Here is an 18,363-nt window from a genome sequence, read left to right as displayed (position 1 = left end):
ACTGATTTGAGTGATTGTTTCCCATAACTTATTTTTGTGTAATTGTCCTTATTTTTAGATGATTAAATCCTATAACTAATTTGTAAGAACTAACATTGATTTTGTAAATAATTTCTTAAGACATAGGTTAAGTTAGAGATATTCTAGCTACGAAATTGAATTAAAGAACCTAAATTTACAGAAACAAATAAGAAGATGTGAAATCAAATTCAGATGCTCTAAGTGTGAATCCAAGCTAGAAATTTTTTAGGCATAAAGTAAAACTATGGATGTCTTTGACATGAAATTGAACTAAAAGTGTGGGGTTGGGTTATGAGACTTAGTAACAAATATACAGCGGATATGGTAGTAGATGCTTTATGTTGCCTAAAGATTGAGAATATATGGTTGGTTCAAGATAAGTCAAGTATTAGTCTTTGATGAGACTTGTTTATTGTGATTTTAAAATCTTTTAGAAGATCTTTTCAAATTATGACATCATGTATAACTAAATGTGAGTTCATTAGTATTCATATATAATAATAAATATTTATATGATGTGTTTTTATATAGTCGAAATACTTTTTATAAGAGACTTCTTCACACTATTAAGTACTCACGTCGATATATTCTCATTTCACTTTCAAATAGCCTGAAATGTACAAGGTTCAAGATATTGACAATGTCCGAGATGTGAACGTGCGTGTAAAAAACACTTCGACGCTAAGTCAGGTATGTGTATCAAATAATAATAAATTATGTAATGAATTGGTAGTATTAATATTTACCTTCTGAATAGTGTTATTTATAATATATTTGTGGACTTTTACCTGGGTCATGGTTGTCTAGGTGATTATCTTTCTTAAGTTTTTTTTTTTAGAATTTTGTTAATCTTACTTATGTCTATGTCTCTTGGTTAATTATGCTTGATCATTATTATCCTTGTGAAAATGTATAACCCTTATTAGTCTTGACTGAAATGTTAAATCCTTATTAATCTCTGCTGAGATGGTGTCACACTATATTGTCCGAGATGTTTTCATTCATATATAGTACATGATAATATGTTTTTATTTTATTTTGATATTTATTGTTATATTGTTTTAAGTGTATGTTAACTTCTATGGTCGTACTAGTATAAGAAGAGACTCTATTGTAAGTGGTAATGGAACTAAGCAAACTTTTAATTGATATATATATATATATATATATATATATATATATATATATATATATATATATATATATATATATATATATATATATATATATATATATATATATATATATATATATATATATATATATATATATATATATATATATATATATATATACCATCATATGATGTATTGTATATTTTATTTTGAGAACTTTTGAATTTAAGAATATATGCATATTTTTATAGCCCGGTGATAATATAATTTATATCTACCTAGTTTTATATAAATGTTTTGAATTAATATACTACAATAAAATTTTTAAATAATGATCAATTTTAGTGACAATTTATAAACTAAAAATTATTGGTAACTAAAATAGTTTAAAAAAATTATAATTTGTCTCTAAATTAGTAACTAAAATAGTTTTTATTATGAATTGGTCTCTAAATTGATTATTAACATTAACTACCAAGGTTTTGGTTATCAATATAATTGGTCTCTAAATATATTTTTTGTCACTAAAATTGATATTTAAGAAATCTTTTTGTAAGTATGATAATATCATGTGAATATTACAAAATGAATTAATTTGATTAAGATTTTGGGAGTGACTTTAGATTTTGTTTATTAAAATTAGCTTCAAGATGGAAAACTAATTAAAAATTCAAGTCCATAATATATAACTCTCTAAATTATAATTGGGATTAAGTTATATTTGTTTCACAAAATTATTGGTAAGTATTATTATACAATAATTTTATATAAGGATTGATTTTTATTGGTAAAGTATATCTATTTGAAATATTTAAAATAAAGTAGAAATAGAGTTAAAATAGAAAAGTGAATAAAAAATATGTTTGAAAATAATAACAATAAAAGACATTTATGTTCTAAAATATTGGAGTATAAAGCCAAAGTAGTAAACTGAACATTTTATGTGCGTTAATGGTTTGTTGTTATGTATGTTATAAAAGATTATAATTGGAAGGTTGTGTCCATGGCGTGGGGCTTCTACATTCCTCAGGACAAAACATGCAGCGAATCATACGCTGCCTAAATCAAAATTCATCACTAATCCCAACTAAAATCACTACTGGAAACAGGAAACAATGCACTGTTTTGATATTAATACTTAATGCTCATTATGTTCTAATTAAAAACCTTAATTGGTATGTTTGAATTTTGAAATGAGGATTTTGTGTTGATGTTGGTAATTAATAAGAACAATGACAAATCATGAATAGTTGTGTTTATATTTGCAAAGGAGGTTCCTTCAAGTGGGCCTAAATCACCAAAGCAGCCAGTAATAAGGCCTAATAGCAACCACTGAAAAAAATCTTTAAATTAATTTGGAATATTTATATGGACACAGTGGCCCGTTCTTTAGTAGAAATGGACACTGCACTATTCCTATAAATTTTCTAGAAGCCATCGCCAAAATAATCACAAGCACCGCACCTAGAAGATAAATTTCGTTATATACACTCCAACCCAAAAATTAAAGTGTGATAGATACTAATAATTCTCCTCACCCTTCTTTGTTTTTTCCCCCACTCCTTTTCTTTTTCCCTTTCTAATAATCACGGTTTTTCATTTTTAGCTTCTCACTCAAACTCGCAACTACTTTATTAACTTCACTCCCAAATCTCCTTACAGAATAAGTAAAACCCCATTTTACCGCATCCAAGAAAATCGCACACGTATATATACAACCATTGTTCCCATAATTTTGTTCAACAATGGAAGAAGAGCAAACGCACATAATGAAAGACGCCCAATACATGGAATCTCCGGAAGAAGACGAAGAAGAAGAGCAAGAGGAGGCACTCTCGCTCTGCGACCTTCCACTTAACCCCGATTCCAGAACTCCAAGCTTCGACGAAACCTCGCTTAAGAAAATACTCCGACCCTCGTCGTTACACGATAACGCCGGCGAGATTTTCAACGGCTTCAGCAGCAGCAGCAGCTCCGACATGTGCCCCGCCGATGACATCATTTTCTGCGGCAAACTCCTTCCGCTCAAAAACCTCATCGTCGAAGAGGATAAATCGCCCGCGCGCCGTCGTCGATCGGAGTCTCTCTCCTCCGTGACGCGATCGAACAGTGTCAGCACGTGCACCGGCTCTCGCCGCCTCATGATGAGGAACAGCAAGAGTTTGGATTACAATAGGCTGCGAGAGTCCTCCAATCCGGAGGTTGACCGGAATTCCTCCGCCAGGAGCGGCACACTGCAGGAGGCTGCGTCGAAGAAGACGACGAAGCCGCGCTGGTACTCTCTGATGTTCGGGACGATGAAGGTGCCGGCTGAGATGGAGCTGAGCGACATGAAGAATCGGCAGGTTCGGCGGAACGCATCGAGCACGATGTTTCTTGCGGCGGAGAAGATGGGCGGGAATCGTAGCACCGGGAAGGTGTCGTGGAGAATACTGAAGGCACTGAGTTGCAAAGATCACAGCAGCGTTGCGGTGACGACGTCGTTTCCATTGCCCCAAGCGTCGTAGGGTGGAAGTCACGTGAGGGAGACGTGACGAGAGTTTTTTATTGAATTGACGTGATTGGGCTTGTGGTTTTGGTGAAAGTTAGGGATGGGTTGGGTATTATGGTAATTGGGTTGTTGCTTGAGCAAAAGGAAAATATAATATTGACTTCACTTAGAAGGGGTATATGTACAGTTGGGGACTGATGCATAAAGGACCATGCTTCCTCCGAGAGTGGATTATAGGATTTGTTTATTTATTTTTGGTGAATTCTAAGTTCATTTTTGTTCTTTAGGTTGGTGGCTATTGATTATAGGACTCAATGACAATCACGAGAAACCCGACAACACACACAAACAAACAATGGCTGCTCCTGCTTGTAATTGTTTTCTACCTTTTTATTTTATTTTTTCAAATATAATGCAACTTTTTTTTTTCTTTTGCAGCTAAATCATCATCATATCTTCCGATTAACAATGTCAATTTAATTACAGATCTTCTTATAAGCATGTTTCCATGTCATTTTGTAAACATTGATGCAAATTTATTTATAATTTTAAATTACTTTATTTGTAAATATTTTATGTATAATTTTTCTAATTTTTTATTTTTAATTTACATACATATATAGATGTTATACGAAAATTTATTTTTATTTTAAAAATAAATTGTCTAAACATGTATTACAATATTGTTTTATATAAAAATGATATGGAGGTAATTCTAGAAGCAATTCGATGAATTTAATGTCTTACCTCCTTTGGCTGCTACAGAATATGCAGTCCTGTCACTCATGTGATTACAATTATATTTTTGTTTAATTAAGTGGATGATTCTTAATTAATAGAATTAATAGAGGACAATAAGACAAGTACAAAAAGGACTTGCAATTATTTGTCTTTCCACAATCTAATGGCGTCAGTTTTAAAGATCAAAGTAAGAAGATAAACATCTAAATAAAACATTAAAATACAACATTTTAAATATGGTACCGTTCTTGTTTATTTGTTTTTATTTACTCTTGTTTTCTGTCCTCAAATGTGATGATATTAATAAGAAAAGCAGATTTTTAATGACCATACAAGAAGACAAACATATACATTCGAGGTCGCCGACATAGTTTGTCATTTGCGAACAAGAGAAGATGGGGACATAAAAGTTGAAAAAGAAGAGGATGATATTTTAAAATTTATTGATTGTTAAATATAGTTTTTGACCTTTGAGTTATTTTAATTTGTAGCAATTTCCTTTTATGATGGGATGGGCTAGTGAAATTGATGAAAGAAGGTTTAAATGGAGTATGAATATTGCGTGTGCTAACAAAACATGCTAATGACCCTACCATTAACTCAAGTGCCACGTTCTCACTCATCAACAATAACCCACGTTTGCATTGCTCTATTTTCAACTATAATTCCATTATTAAGCAGATGCACTTCATTTTCAATTACCACAATTTCCTTACATTTCTAATTATCCAAAAATTATTAATTAATTTGTTTTCATCCTTTTACTTCCAGTTTTGTCTCCGTACTAATTTACATAGATGATTTATATATATATATATATATATATATATATATATATATATATATATATATATTAAAAATATATTTAATTATATAAGTATTTTATGAGCTTTTAATTAATTAATTAATATTTTTAATTAAATAAATTAAAATAATTGTTATATTAACATGTTAAATTACTTTATTATAACTAATAATTAAAATTTAATTTGTTAAATTACTTTATTATAATTAATAATTGGAACTTAATTTATAACTGATTCAAAAGATAATACTATTACATATTCATATTTAAAAAAGTATAATATAAGAAATTTAGTCTTTTAAATATTTTTTATTTTCTTAATTAAACAAAATAAAAACGGATTTATTGATCGAAGCAAATTGACCTGCCAATTAAGCGAGTTAAGTGAGTTTACTTAAAATGAATTGATTGGTTCAAAATTGTAATCTGACCTATCTTAAATCATGATTCATCTTGTAACCTCTAATTAATTGTAACTCATTAGTTAAACAATTTTAAAATATCTCAAATTTAAACTAAGTTGAGAATATTTTGAAGTATTTAATTGTACATAATAAACATATTCCATCGATTAAACCACTATCACAATTCCCTTTTAGGTCCAAGAAAAAAATAATTGAACCGATAGTTAAAAAATAATAAATTATCAAAATCAATATTATAATCAACTTATACTAACATAGCTATTTCCTCGATGATTACACTATGTAAAGAAAACAAATGATCTATCAAAACTATATTCCTAAAGAGAGTTTATAAAATATATTTGGAAGGCAAAGAAATAAAACTTATTGAATATATAGTGAATCTTTTATAATTTATTTATAGATTATTTTCATCATATAAAACTTATATCTCTAAACAACATATTCCAATCTTATATCTTATGTGTTGTTAAATGCAAAATCAACACTGAACTTTTTTATTGATTGCTTTTATGATAAGAATATTCAAATATAAATCACATCCCTGTTAAATCAATTTGGACTAAAATTAATCTTATCAAATCAACCTAACTTTATTATTCTAAATACAATAAAAGTCATTGATAATGAATTCAACAATCACAAAATAATCATTCGCAAAAAGCTTCAGTAATCAACATACTTGACTCTTTACGTTATTCTAAGCTTGGCAGAAAATACCTTGTATGCTTATTCATAATTTATGGAGGAGAGCATTTGTTAAGTGAACTTAAATCTAATTTAACTTCAAAAATTAGTTTGGAAAGTAAGGTTTATATATATAAATTAATTTATTTTTAGTTAATGTGACATTTTTAACTCAACTTTTGTATTAAGATATATATATTTTGTGTATAAGACTAAACATTAATAGATGATCTAATAGTGAGTATAACATTAGATCCAACCACAAATTTTATTAATTTGATTAAGATTGACCTTGTAACATTCCATTTAATAGTTTTTCACACTATCAAACAAAACATTATATCCTAATCAAACATAACAGATAGTAGGAATAACAGTCATACACACAGAGTATGTAAATCTAGTACAGTCCTCCAAAAAGCCACATCTATATATACAAGGTAAGAGTAGGTGGAAAAGATATTAAACTACATAAACCCCAAAATATACAGCAGCAACCTATAACTACAGCGGACACTCCTTGCCAGGCTCCAACTCCTTCTCAGGAGGGGGTATCTCCATCTGGTTTCTGCTCTGCTCAGACCAACCATAGGTGATCATTGCAAAAGGATAATATGCAAAAGCAAACAACACAAACAAGAAGGGTAAGCTAACTGAAAAGAGAAACATCGATACACTTCACAATTAGAAATATCATTTATAGCATATAATTCAATCATAAGTTCTAGACTCGATATCCGGATTGTGTAAGCGACGTTGGAGCTCTTGGTGGCTTGCACCTGTAACGGTTCCCAGACTTTGCAGAGTCTGGACACATGGAGTATTCACTCGATCGTTTCCAGGGTAAGTCCCCTTCACGTCTAGAACTGGATCAAGTCCAACGACGAGGACCTCCTGCTACTCCTCACGACATAATCCATTATGCTCTATCTGAGCTTGAATGATTATTGGAGTTTCAGGATACCAACCATTATAGATTCCTTACATCCTTACACACACTACAATTCCACTTGGATTTCCCTTGAAATTCCATTTCAACCTCATCTTCTCATAATTTGTATTCATCCAATTTAATCATACAATACATCAATGGTAGCATTCCAACCATACATGGCCTAAGTTGCACAAGGATACATTAAAACATACATTTCCACCAAAGAAAACAGAATTAGAGCACTACTACTGCAGTAGCTCTCGCTCAGGCTAAAAAGTCTAGCCTAGGCGAGAGGTCATCTCACTCAGGCGAGACACTAACAGTGGCAAAAAGAGAAAACCTGGGCGAACTCTCGCTCAGGCTAGGCTGGTTCGCCTAGGCGAGATCGTTTCTCGCTCAGGCGACCCCAGCTCGCCTAGGTGAGACTTCGCGCAGGAACAGAGGTGCGTCTCCTGGTGTTTTCGCTCAGACGAGCGTCACTCGCCTAGGCGAAAATACCAGGTCACGAACCTGTTCCCACATGCAGTGAATCAGTTTGCCTCAAGCACAAATCAATTATTCACCAAATCATGCAATTCAAACACTAATTCATCTATCAAACACGTAATTCAAGCTCATCTACGAATTTTCTATTCAAATTAAGAAGATTGGTTAGCTTCCCTTACCTCTATATATTTCTAACTAGCTATAATCCTCCCACCCAAGAGCACTTCAGTTGTAACACCTAGTGAGCTGGAAATGCAGGTTCAAAGTATGAGAAGGGTTCCCAACAACAGGAATGAGGTTCTACCAATTTTAAATTAAAGAGGAATGTAAAGGTTGGAAGTAACTTACATGGAGGAAAAGGAGGAATTGAAGCTAAGAGGGGAGATCCTGAATTGGCCTCAGGTTTGGATTCTGCAACAGAGGAAGAGTGATTCATAATTTCTTTTGGTAGAGAGAGGGCAGAGGAAGAGAAGAGGGAGAAGGGGTGCAGTGAAGTGTAAAGCAATTATGTGGTGTGGGTGACAGAGAGAGAAGAGAGATTAAGGGGCTGAAAATTTGGGTTTTGACGAACTTTAATTCATTACTTTGATATCATTTTAAGAAATAAACTTTAAGTCTAATTCAATCTCTCTTCACATAAAATTAGTTTGTAAAATGATATATATATATATATATATATATATATGTATATATATATATATACATATATATATATATATATATATATATATACATATATATATATATATACATATATATATATATATATATATATATATATACATATATATATATATATATACATATATATATATATATATATATTATAATTTGAGTTTGTCTCTAGTTTATATAAAATTTCAATTAGTTAAGTAAAAAGGGTGTGTGTTTATATAAGCATATAATTTCATTTACTTTAAAATAAAGAGTATTTAATAATTTTAAATTTTATTCTTTTTTAAATCCAATGAAGTTTTAAATTACGAAGACACTGGAACATGTCTCCTTTCATGGCATGACTTATCTTTTTGGAAAATGAGTCTTTGAATGTATTTTAATTGCAACTATGGCAATAAACTGTTTCAAGAAAATTAATAATTTTCCTTTAGAAAACATTTGATTAAGACAAAAAAGAATGTAATCTTGAAATAATAGAATGCAATTAGAGTATGAATTATTGTAATGGAGCGTAGTATGGCTTTTGGGAAGTTGGAGTGGGAGACACACATGGTATTCCATTATTGCCTTCGGGTTAACTAAGAAGTATATCATTACTTGTTATTATTTGGATGGGTATTGTGTGTTCTCAAATTGTTCTTTTTATTCATTGTTAAGCTAAGAAGTAATAATACAATTATAGATTTTTTTTTATATAGAAAAAAAATTAAAATACGTTGAAAATAATTATAGACTGAGGAGTTTGCAATTTCATTTTGTTATAGTTATCCCAAATTAAAAAATTTAGGTTTTTTATTCTTCTATATTTATTCCATAATTTAATATTTAAGTTTATATTTGTTGTTAAGGTAAAAATAAAATTCAAAGCCAAATCAATGTGGAAAAATCGATTACGTACCTTGCAATTCATAAAAAAAAGTTGGTCCTCTAACGATAGTTTTAGAAAATAATTTAATTATTATGCATTGTATGAGTAAAATATTTGTATATTGTAAATTAATAAAAAAAGTTATAAATGGTATAACTGGAACGTGTGATCCTTCGGTAGGATGGATTTGGAGAGAGTGTGAAGATGAATTTATGTAAATTTGAATGGATAAATATGTGTACTTTTGGAGTAGATTTAGAGGGTAAAGTGGGTGAATTTGGAAATAAATTTTATAAACGCTGAATGATATGATAAATTAAAAAAAAACTTTTAATGGATAGAATTTGAAGATTACTAAAATACCTTTGATGGTAAAAATATATGAAATGATTTTTTGATTAGATAAAAATATCAAATTTTAAAAATATTATTTAATAAATTTTAATAAAAATATAAATTACGTTAAATTATTATTATTTTTATAACAATTACTATTATTTAAAATATTATTATTAATTATTATATAAATATATATATATATATATATATATATATTATTTTTTATTATTATTTAATTATATATATATATATGATTTAATATATTAATATTATATATATATATATATATTTAATTATTATACATATTTATATATATTTTTTATTATATATATATATATATATATATATATATATATATATATATATATATATATATATATATATATATATATATACACACTATTACACACTACACAACACCGGTTATGTAACCGGTGCCACACAACACAACCCCTCACAGTATTCCCACTCACACACCTCCCAATCTTTCCACCCAACACCGGTTCACTCACACACCCACACTAACTGTAGGGTTAATTTGATAAATTTAAATACTCTCAAATCCTGACATGTAAGCGAAGATGGAAGATGAAATATGAAAGGAATTTCGCAAATTCGCTCAATCCTACACATCGATGCACATCCATTAAAAAAAACCACATTACCATAAATCCATCTGTGCAAATAGGCATGAACGATGTCGTCCACGCAAAGGAACATTACATAAATACAATTATTTATAATTAAACTCTATAGTCGAAGTTAATGATGATAAAATGAGTTTGATTTAATAGTTTGGTTTTTCGGTCCTCAAAATTTGACATACCTCATTCTACTTTTTTTAAATAGAAATTAAAATAAAAGATAATTTAAAAATTGATTTTTTATTATATTATTTGAAAATGCAAATATATAATAATCCGTCTATTTTCTTGTGATTGACTTGATCCAATCAGTTTTGGACAAGTTAATAACTAGACCTAAACGGATAATGAAAATAAATTAATATAAAAAGGAAAGAGTAATATAACATGAACCTTTTGTTTTTATTTAATGTAAAAAACAAAACATTAGGTTCATGTGAAGTGAGAAAAGACAGTTAAAAAAAAAATGAATTGAGATGAGTTATGGGCATAATTAGATTCTTTATTCAATTTGTATCATAATTAAGGGAGTAGTGTTCCTTGGATTAGAGTAATTAAGAGATGCTTAACCCTGAAGTAAGCAACCTAAGATTAAGTGAAGTGAAAACCAAACTGTAACACAATTATATTGATGATGAGAACACATAGATATTATTCAATTTTAAGTGTGACTTCATTCAGCATTGGCTTGTTGAAGAATGAAAATGATAAAAGGTAAATTATGATAACTTTGGGACTGTTCCTTTCTTCAGAGGTAATGATTCTCACTCAATGAACACAGTATATATAATTAACACGACCAATATTATAGTGTCTGTCTACAAATCAAAGGAATGCACATCGATTGTTTTCTTAATGGTCAAAGCAGGAAAAGAAATACACAAACTTTGCTATTTTCTATCCAATGTCTATCACTGAGGTGGCAAAATCAACATTATTCTGAAATTTTATTTTATTTTTCAGCACAATATTTAATTGCTTCATTCTTTACTTTTATTTTTTAGCTATACACAGTAGTGTTTGAAATTAATATCCTAAAATGTAATAAACCTACAATAACTGTCATCAGGTTTTTTAAGTATTGTTGAAGTTTTTTTTAACATTTTTAATTTTAATAAAATGATTATAAGATTTTCAATTTTATCTTTCCAATTTATAATAATATATAAATAAATTTAATACTAGACAAAGACTAAGAACTAAATAAAAACATAAAAAAAAAGTATATATATGATCAACGTTCTGCTAGCTCTTTGTAGATCAAGTCATAAACTTTTGAACAGAAGTTAATTCATACCTTCTTTGAGCAATTATTCCTTTTGGACCGGGAATATAAAATGTAGAGCAATTTTCTATAAAGTTCTTGATATTCTGAGCCTTAGCGCTTTAGTATTGGATTTTATAAAAAGAAAAGAAATTAGTTTCTAAAGTGAGAATAATTTAATTTAGTTTTTCTTTTTCTATTTCTACTTTATTGTTAGCTGTTGTTTACAGAGAAAAGAATTAAAGTAAATCACTAATTGCAAAATTATGACAAATAAAGTATGATTGACCAAAACCTACTTTGAAAATTTTCGTAATCACAATCAAGCAAATAATATTTGCAGAACATGTATGAGAGCAGTATCTCACCCCTCAACACAATTATAAGAACATATATGGAACTTAAGCGAACTTTTATATCAATTTTCGAAATTATACACGATCCATTTGGTTCCAGAAAAGTTAAGATTATACCATTCGTTAATTCAACTTGTTTAATCAACTAACATTTTTTACAATTTTTAATTTTTTTAATTATAATTATTTATTATTTTTAATTATAAAAATTCATAATTTAATATTTTAAATAGTAGAATATTATTCAATAATATTTGAATAATTTAAATGTTTGATTTATTTATTTTTCAAGTTATATGCGTTGATACATTAATCTTTAGCTCTTTATAATAATATTTGGAGAATTAAGTAAACACTTTGATTCTAGTATTACAAAATTCACTCTCATTATAATGGAATAAATATATCAAATAAATTACAAGAAAAAAAAAAACATTTGTAAATGAGCTAATCTACTAATTCACCAATCTGTAATGGATCGGGCCGAATGATGAGTTAACTTATGTAAGCTGAGTTAACTCACTTTAATACCCCTATTTCAAAAAAAAAAGGTAATTATTTATCCTTCCATAACATGTTTTGTTGTATATGTTTTATTTCTTATTATATAGTTCATGACTTGAAATTTTGTTTAAATACAAATTATTATTATTATTATTATTATTATTATTTTATTATGATAATGTAGATTATATGCATCATATATTGTGGTAATTATAATATGTTAATTTACTATTTATAATTTATGATAATGTAGATTAACAAATGTTTTTATATCAATTGTAAAAAAAATATATAAAATATTTACATTTTTAAATACCCACACTTATGAAAAAGTCTTTCTGATATATATAGATTTTTGCTTTACTGATTTTTTATATACATTTTCTTATATATATATATATATATATATATATATATATATATATATATATATATATATGTATATATATATGACATTTATAAATTAGGTTTAACTTCAGGTTGTGTTTAGAAATCTAATTTTACATTATTATATACATTCAAATAATGAAGGATTATTTATCTCGTAAGTACCTTACTCAGAACTACGTAAATAGTATGTATTAAAACATCTCTTCAAGATTCAATTTAATTTAATTTTTAATCCAACGATACTTTGGTCATTTCATAAATATATCACTTTAATTTTTTTATATTCTATCATATCAATTAAATTACTTTTTATTTATTTTTCTTCACATTTTACTTATTTTTTTTAATTGAAACATTCTCGTTTTTCCGTTTTTTCTTTGTTGATCTCTTTTAACTTTCTCATTTTCACTCCTCAATCAATCAATCCTAAAAAAACCCAAAAAGAGTATAGTGTCCACTAAGTAACAAAAAGAACAAAAGCCAAATAAATAAAATAAATATGACACGCACTTAAATTTTTTTTAAAGGATTAAAATAATAAAAAGTTGTGCATATTACAAGGTTTAGAGTAACACAAACCAAAAACAAAACGCAGTCCAAGTTATCTTGCATCTTTGAGGCATTGGATCCCCTACTTTTGTAGGTTGATTTGCACTTGTTCACCGGAAGACTTGACTTCCCATCTCGATTATTGATAGAAACCCAAAATGAAAAATACAAGGATAACAGGTTTCAAGAGAAAGAATTACTCTTCAAACGGTTTCTCCCTTACAACACAACAATGTTTTTAGTTTCCTCTATGTTTTTGCTTCATACCATTTTCCCCGTCCTCTTGTGTTTTGATTTTATTAAAAATAACAATTTCAGTAGATCCTACTTCTCATTTAATGATCTCTCCCTTAGTTTAGAAATGAGGCCCATATATAATTATAATATTCAATAATGTCAAACATAACAAAGAGTGTATTCATTTCTCCCCCACCTTACTACAGTCCCACTCTTTCCTTCCTGTCTCAGTATTTTGGTCCCTAACATTTGCTATTGAATAAAGAAATGAAATCACACTGTTTGCAGCTTAACCATCATGTGTAGTTAGTTCCAAACAACTGTCTTTCAAAATTTTCGCTAGTTTAAAGGTATTAATTTCTGATGCTATATTTTGATGCATTTCATTGGTCATGTTAATGTCTTTGTAATTTTTCATGTCTTTGTGTATCTAAGATTACTCTTCAAAATACCTTCACTCCATCATTGTGGAAGCTTAATGAAATGCAATAGGTGATAGATACTTCACAAACAACTGATGACATTTTTGTAGGTAAAAACTGCTGCTGTTGAAAGAGGATCGTTATGACACCTATTCTTCCATATACTGGCCCACGGAGAGCATATTGATTAAACACCATTTTGAAAAATATATTTTTTTTAAGTGAAAATATCAATTGTCCAACAAAGTGGGGGCATGGAAGAGAAACTTCGTTAAAGGAAGACACGACAATTTGAAATTAGACACATTATCATTAATGCATTGATTGACTAGACTTGGAAAAAAGGCTTGCTCTTAAATTTTCAAACACCAAAGAGAGGACCTAGAGAAAATGCACTAGTTCTAAAATAATAAGAAATTCAAACTAACCATAGATCATATCATAATACTTGAAAAGTGAAGCAAACTAGTTTCAACAACACAGTCCTTGAAAAATAATTTCTTCAGTCATAGTAATCAAATCCCGGATAGTGGCACCTAGCGACTAATTACAAAATGTTATGGCACAATGATGGACATTTGGAAATCTTTTATACAGTCTATATATTTCATATTTCATCATACTAAATACAGTAAAAGCATATAAATACTAAAATTTAAAATAAAAAAGGCTCAAATAGTGACATGTTCATAATTAAAAATAGGACAATAATATTTTAACCCACTTCTTTTGACTCATTTTTAACCCAAGGATGTCATGACTAACCAAAAGAGTGAATGGATTTGGGTCTTTGGGCGATAGATGGTCAAAGAACAAACTGATGGAACAAAGAGAATAATAATAAACAGAGAACAGACTGATGGACAAAGATAATGTTAATAAAAGAACAAGTTTACAAGATATAACTGAAAAAAAAAAATGAGAATGAGACATGGAAGTAAAAAACTAGCAAGCTGCAGCATTGATTGCCTGAGAGAGTCAGTCACCAGAGGTCACACAGTGATTGTCAGAGAGTTGCACTGGGTTTGTGCAACAGTCTCAAGGTAGAAGAGGAGGAGACACAATTGAGGTACAGTTATAAACTTTGAAAGAATTTTCTACAAGCTAAAACCATTTTAGTACCCAAAATAAAATAAAAAATACCTCCATAAAATACCCCCTCGAACAAGTTAACATAGAAGGCCATTCACGGGATTTTTAATACCATCAGTACAATACAAAATGCTGCAATTTAGGCTGATACAGTGAAATAAACACTACGGCAGTGCATATGGTGGCTAGGGCAACTACACCTCTATAGCATGCTATTGATAAATCTTTATATTTCCACCATATATACGAATATTATCATATGAGATGGGTAATAAAAGGATAAAGAAAGACTACAAAGCACCATATGTCTTTCCTACCAAACATACCTAATTAAATTCACTCTCTTCTGTCCACTCTCACCCCTCCAACGAACCAAACCATTACTTACAATGTCTACTTTCAAATTTAACATACCCTGCTTAGTACGGTCAGAGTTTTTGAAACCTTTCTTAGCCAATCTAAATATTACAGCAATAATTTGTACCCACTATATATGGCTCAGAACTGCTCATTTAAAAGAACTAGTAAATGCAGCACGGGGTAATACTGGTAAGTAGCAATTGTACTTCGCACCAGGTCTTCAGGAATCCATAATTCCTAGCGATGTCCATAACACCATAACGTGGTCTTTGTGGACCCCTTACCATCTGTTATTTGCCAATGAATGGCACCATCTGCGGCATCTGCCATGGCACTGCAATGCCACGGATGCCATAGCACTGCAACACCCATGGCAGAACATCCCATGCTTTTTTCCAGTTTTAAAAATTCCCTTTTAAGGGGTACTTCATTCTTTGAAACATAACGGACCCCCATTTCATTTTTGTGTTCACTCTTTCTCCCTGGTGTTTAACTGTGAAATCTAGGTTTCACTTGTCTTTTCTATTGGGAACTACCTAAGCAAGCAACTCTGGAGAACCTTCTCTAGTGACAACCCAGTGGGCAGCACTTAAGTGTGGCTATTCTTGTTCTTCGACTGTTCAATGTTTTTGCCCTCTGTTTTTTCAAAATTTAAGGATTTAGTTCTGTTTTAGAAACTCAGAATTTAGTTCTTTGTCTTTTAGAATTTCATGTTCTTTGCTTTTTTTATTAAACCTACGATGTTCCCATGTTTTTTTCATTTATAGGGAAATGTCATTGCCCCCAAAGCATTCTTTTGAGACTAATGATATTTTATTTAGATTTTGTACACTTTTTATCATTCATCACAGCTTTGTCCATAGGCCGTCACACCATCCACCATGTATATGGTGATCTTTTTGCTCATTGTTATGGGTCTAAACAAGCAAAACTATTCCAGAACTGTTCAGACTAGGCTTGTTAAATACTTGTTTAATCTTGTCTGTTAAGTTATATAGACATACCCAATCTCTCTGCAATGTTTGATTACTTAAATGAATTGAGTCCAAACTTTTAAGAGTTTGACTCTAATAACTCATTTCTGTATCTGTGTAGTTTATAATAGAAAGTTCAGTAGTTTATATTTTATTAGAATATTGGCATTATTATTTCAAAGTTCAGGTTCTATTAGCTAATATTGAGTTGTTTGTGCAAAACATTAACTTCCTTTTAATATGAATTACTCTACTGAGAAATACTTTATACATATTTTTTATTAGTAGATTAGAATTAAAAAAATTTGAGATGTTATATTCATAAAGTTGAAAAATAATATAGGAAAATATTCATAAAGCAAACTTAGTTAAGTTATAAATGAGCTAAATAAGTCAAGCTGAAACTTTTAATTAACCTTTGTTCTGGCAGAAAGTTTGAATGTCTTTTACCAAAGACAAATATGAAGAACCCTTTTCATCTAAAGTGAAGTAGAAAGCACTCATGCCAAAATAATTCTGTCCTTCAGCCATGGGAGTTAGCATTTTATTTATAGGTAAAATAATTACAAATCGTTTTTATTTTCCAAAAATAGGAGAATATTTCAGTTACAAGGATAATAACAAAAAAAAATTACAAAGATAAAGATAAAAAGATAATAGCTACATATAAGATTTCCCTTTTTGTTAATAAAATTTAAACTAAATATAGGACGGATTTAGATCCAATTCCTGGACCCATAAACTCTAAGCTCAGCTTGGGGACACCTGTTTAAAGCAACTAACTCAACTTGGCTGGAAACTGGCCTAAAAAGTCAGTTTAAATCAAGCTCAACACAAATGGAGGTTGTTATTGGGCAGCTAAAACAAAACAAAAAAGTTGTTTATTTTGTAGACAAAGTAAATCAGACCATGAATTACTTAGGCAGCTAGAGACAGACACTAAAGCTAACAAAAAGGGAGAAACTTACCTAAAGATAGTGTGGGAAAAAGTAAAGGCCCAACCCTATACTAGAAGATGATGGACAGGAATGTTCTTCTGTATTATCCTTGTAACTAAAATATTCTTCTGTTTTTGTATTATCCTAGATCACATAAGTGTGTTTTCTTAGGGTTTACAAGATCACAAAGAGGATACAAATGTTTTTCTCCTTTTCTTAACCGTTATTTTGTGTCTGCAGATGTCACCTTTAATGAGTTCTCCCTTTATTTTAAAAGTCAATCTTCACCTCTGACTCCATCCAATCCTGACAACTCTTCTAATACCTTTAATGTTCCTATTGTTTGTGACCCTCTTACTGTGTCTTCTTCACCCTCGGTTCCTGCTCCACAGTCACCTGCTCCTCCACCACCTCTTCAGATTTATAGTCGCCGTAATCGATCACAACCACCACCATGTGACTCCACTCCAGTGCCAACTACTCTGTCTCCTCCGGCTCTGACACTTGAGTCTGGCCTTCCCATTGCCCTCCGAAAAGGTATGCGTTCTACCCGTAATCCCTCTCCCCATTATATTGCTTTAAGTTATCATCGATTGTCCTTACCTTTTTATACATGTCTTTCCTCTTTTTCTTCTGTGACCATTCCAAAAACTGTCTGTGATGCTTTAGCCCATCCTGGTTGGCGTCAGGCCATGGCAGATGAATTAAGTGCTCTTCATAATAGTGGAACTTGGGAACTGGTCCCGTTGCCGTCTGGGAAATCTGTTGTTGGTTGCAGGTGGGTGTTTGCTATCAAAGTTGGACCTGATGGTACTATTGATCGCCTCAAAGCTCGTCTTGTGGCCAAAGGTTATACCCAAATTTTTGGGTTGGATTATGTAGATACTTTTTCCCCGTGGCAAAGATGACTTCCGTTCGTTTATTTATCGCCATGGCTGCTCTTCAACAATGGCCTCTTTATCAACTAGATGTTAAAAATGCTTTCCTCAATGGTGATTTGCAAGAAGAAATCTATATGGAGCAACCTCCTGGATTTGTTGCTC

At 30.0% G+C, this 18,363-nt stretch overlaps 1 protein-coding gene across 1 annotated transcript; it reads left to right on the top strand.

The window, feature by feature from the left end:
• The first annotated feature begins 2,881 nt into the window (after positions 1-2,881).
• On the top strand, positions 2,882-3,643 carry LOC114175551. The gene has a single exon (XM_028060304.1). The coding sequence runs from the start codon at positions 2,882-2,884 to the stop codon at positions 3,641-3,643; it is 762 nt and encodes a 253-aa protein (XP_027916105.1).
• Positions 3,644-18,363: the final 14,720 nt, after the last annotated feature.

Source organism: Vigna unguiculata, chromosome 3 (genome assembly GCF_004118075.2).
Source record: "Vigna unguiculata cultivar IT97K-499-35 chromosome 3, ASM411807v1, whole genome shotgun sequence".
NCBI lineage: Eukaryota > Viridiplantae > Streptophyta > Magnoliopsida > Fabales > Fabaceae > Vigna > Vigna unguiculata.
The sequence above is the reverse complement of the archived record's forward strand: the minus strand, read 5'-3'. Positions and strand labels throughout refer to the sequence as shown.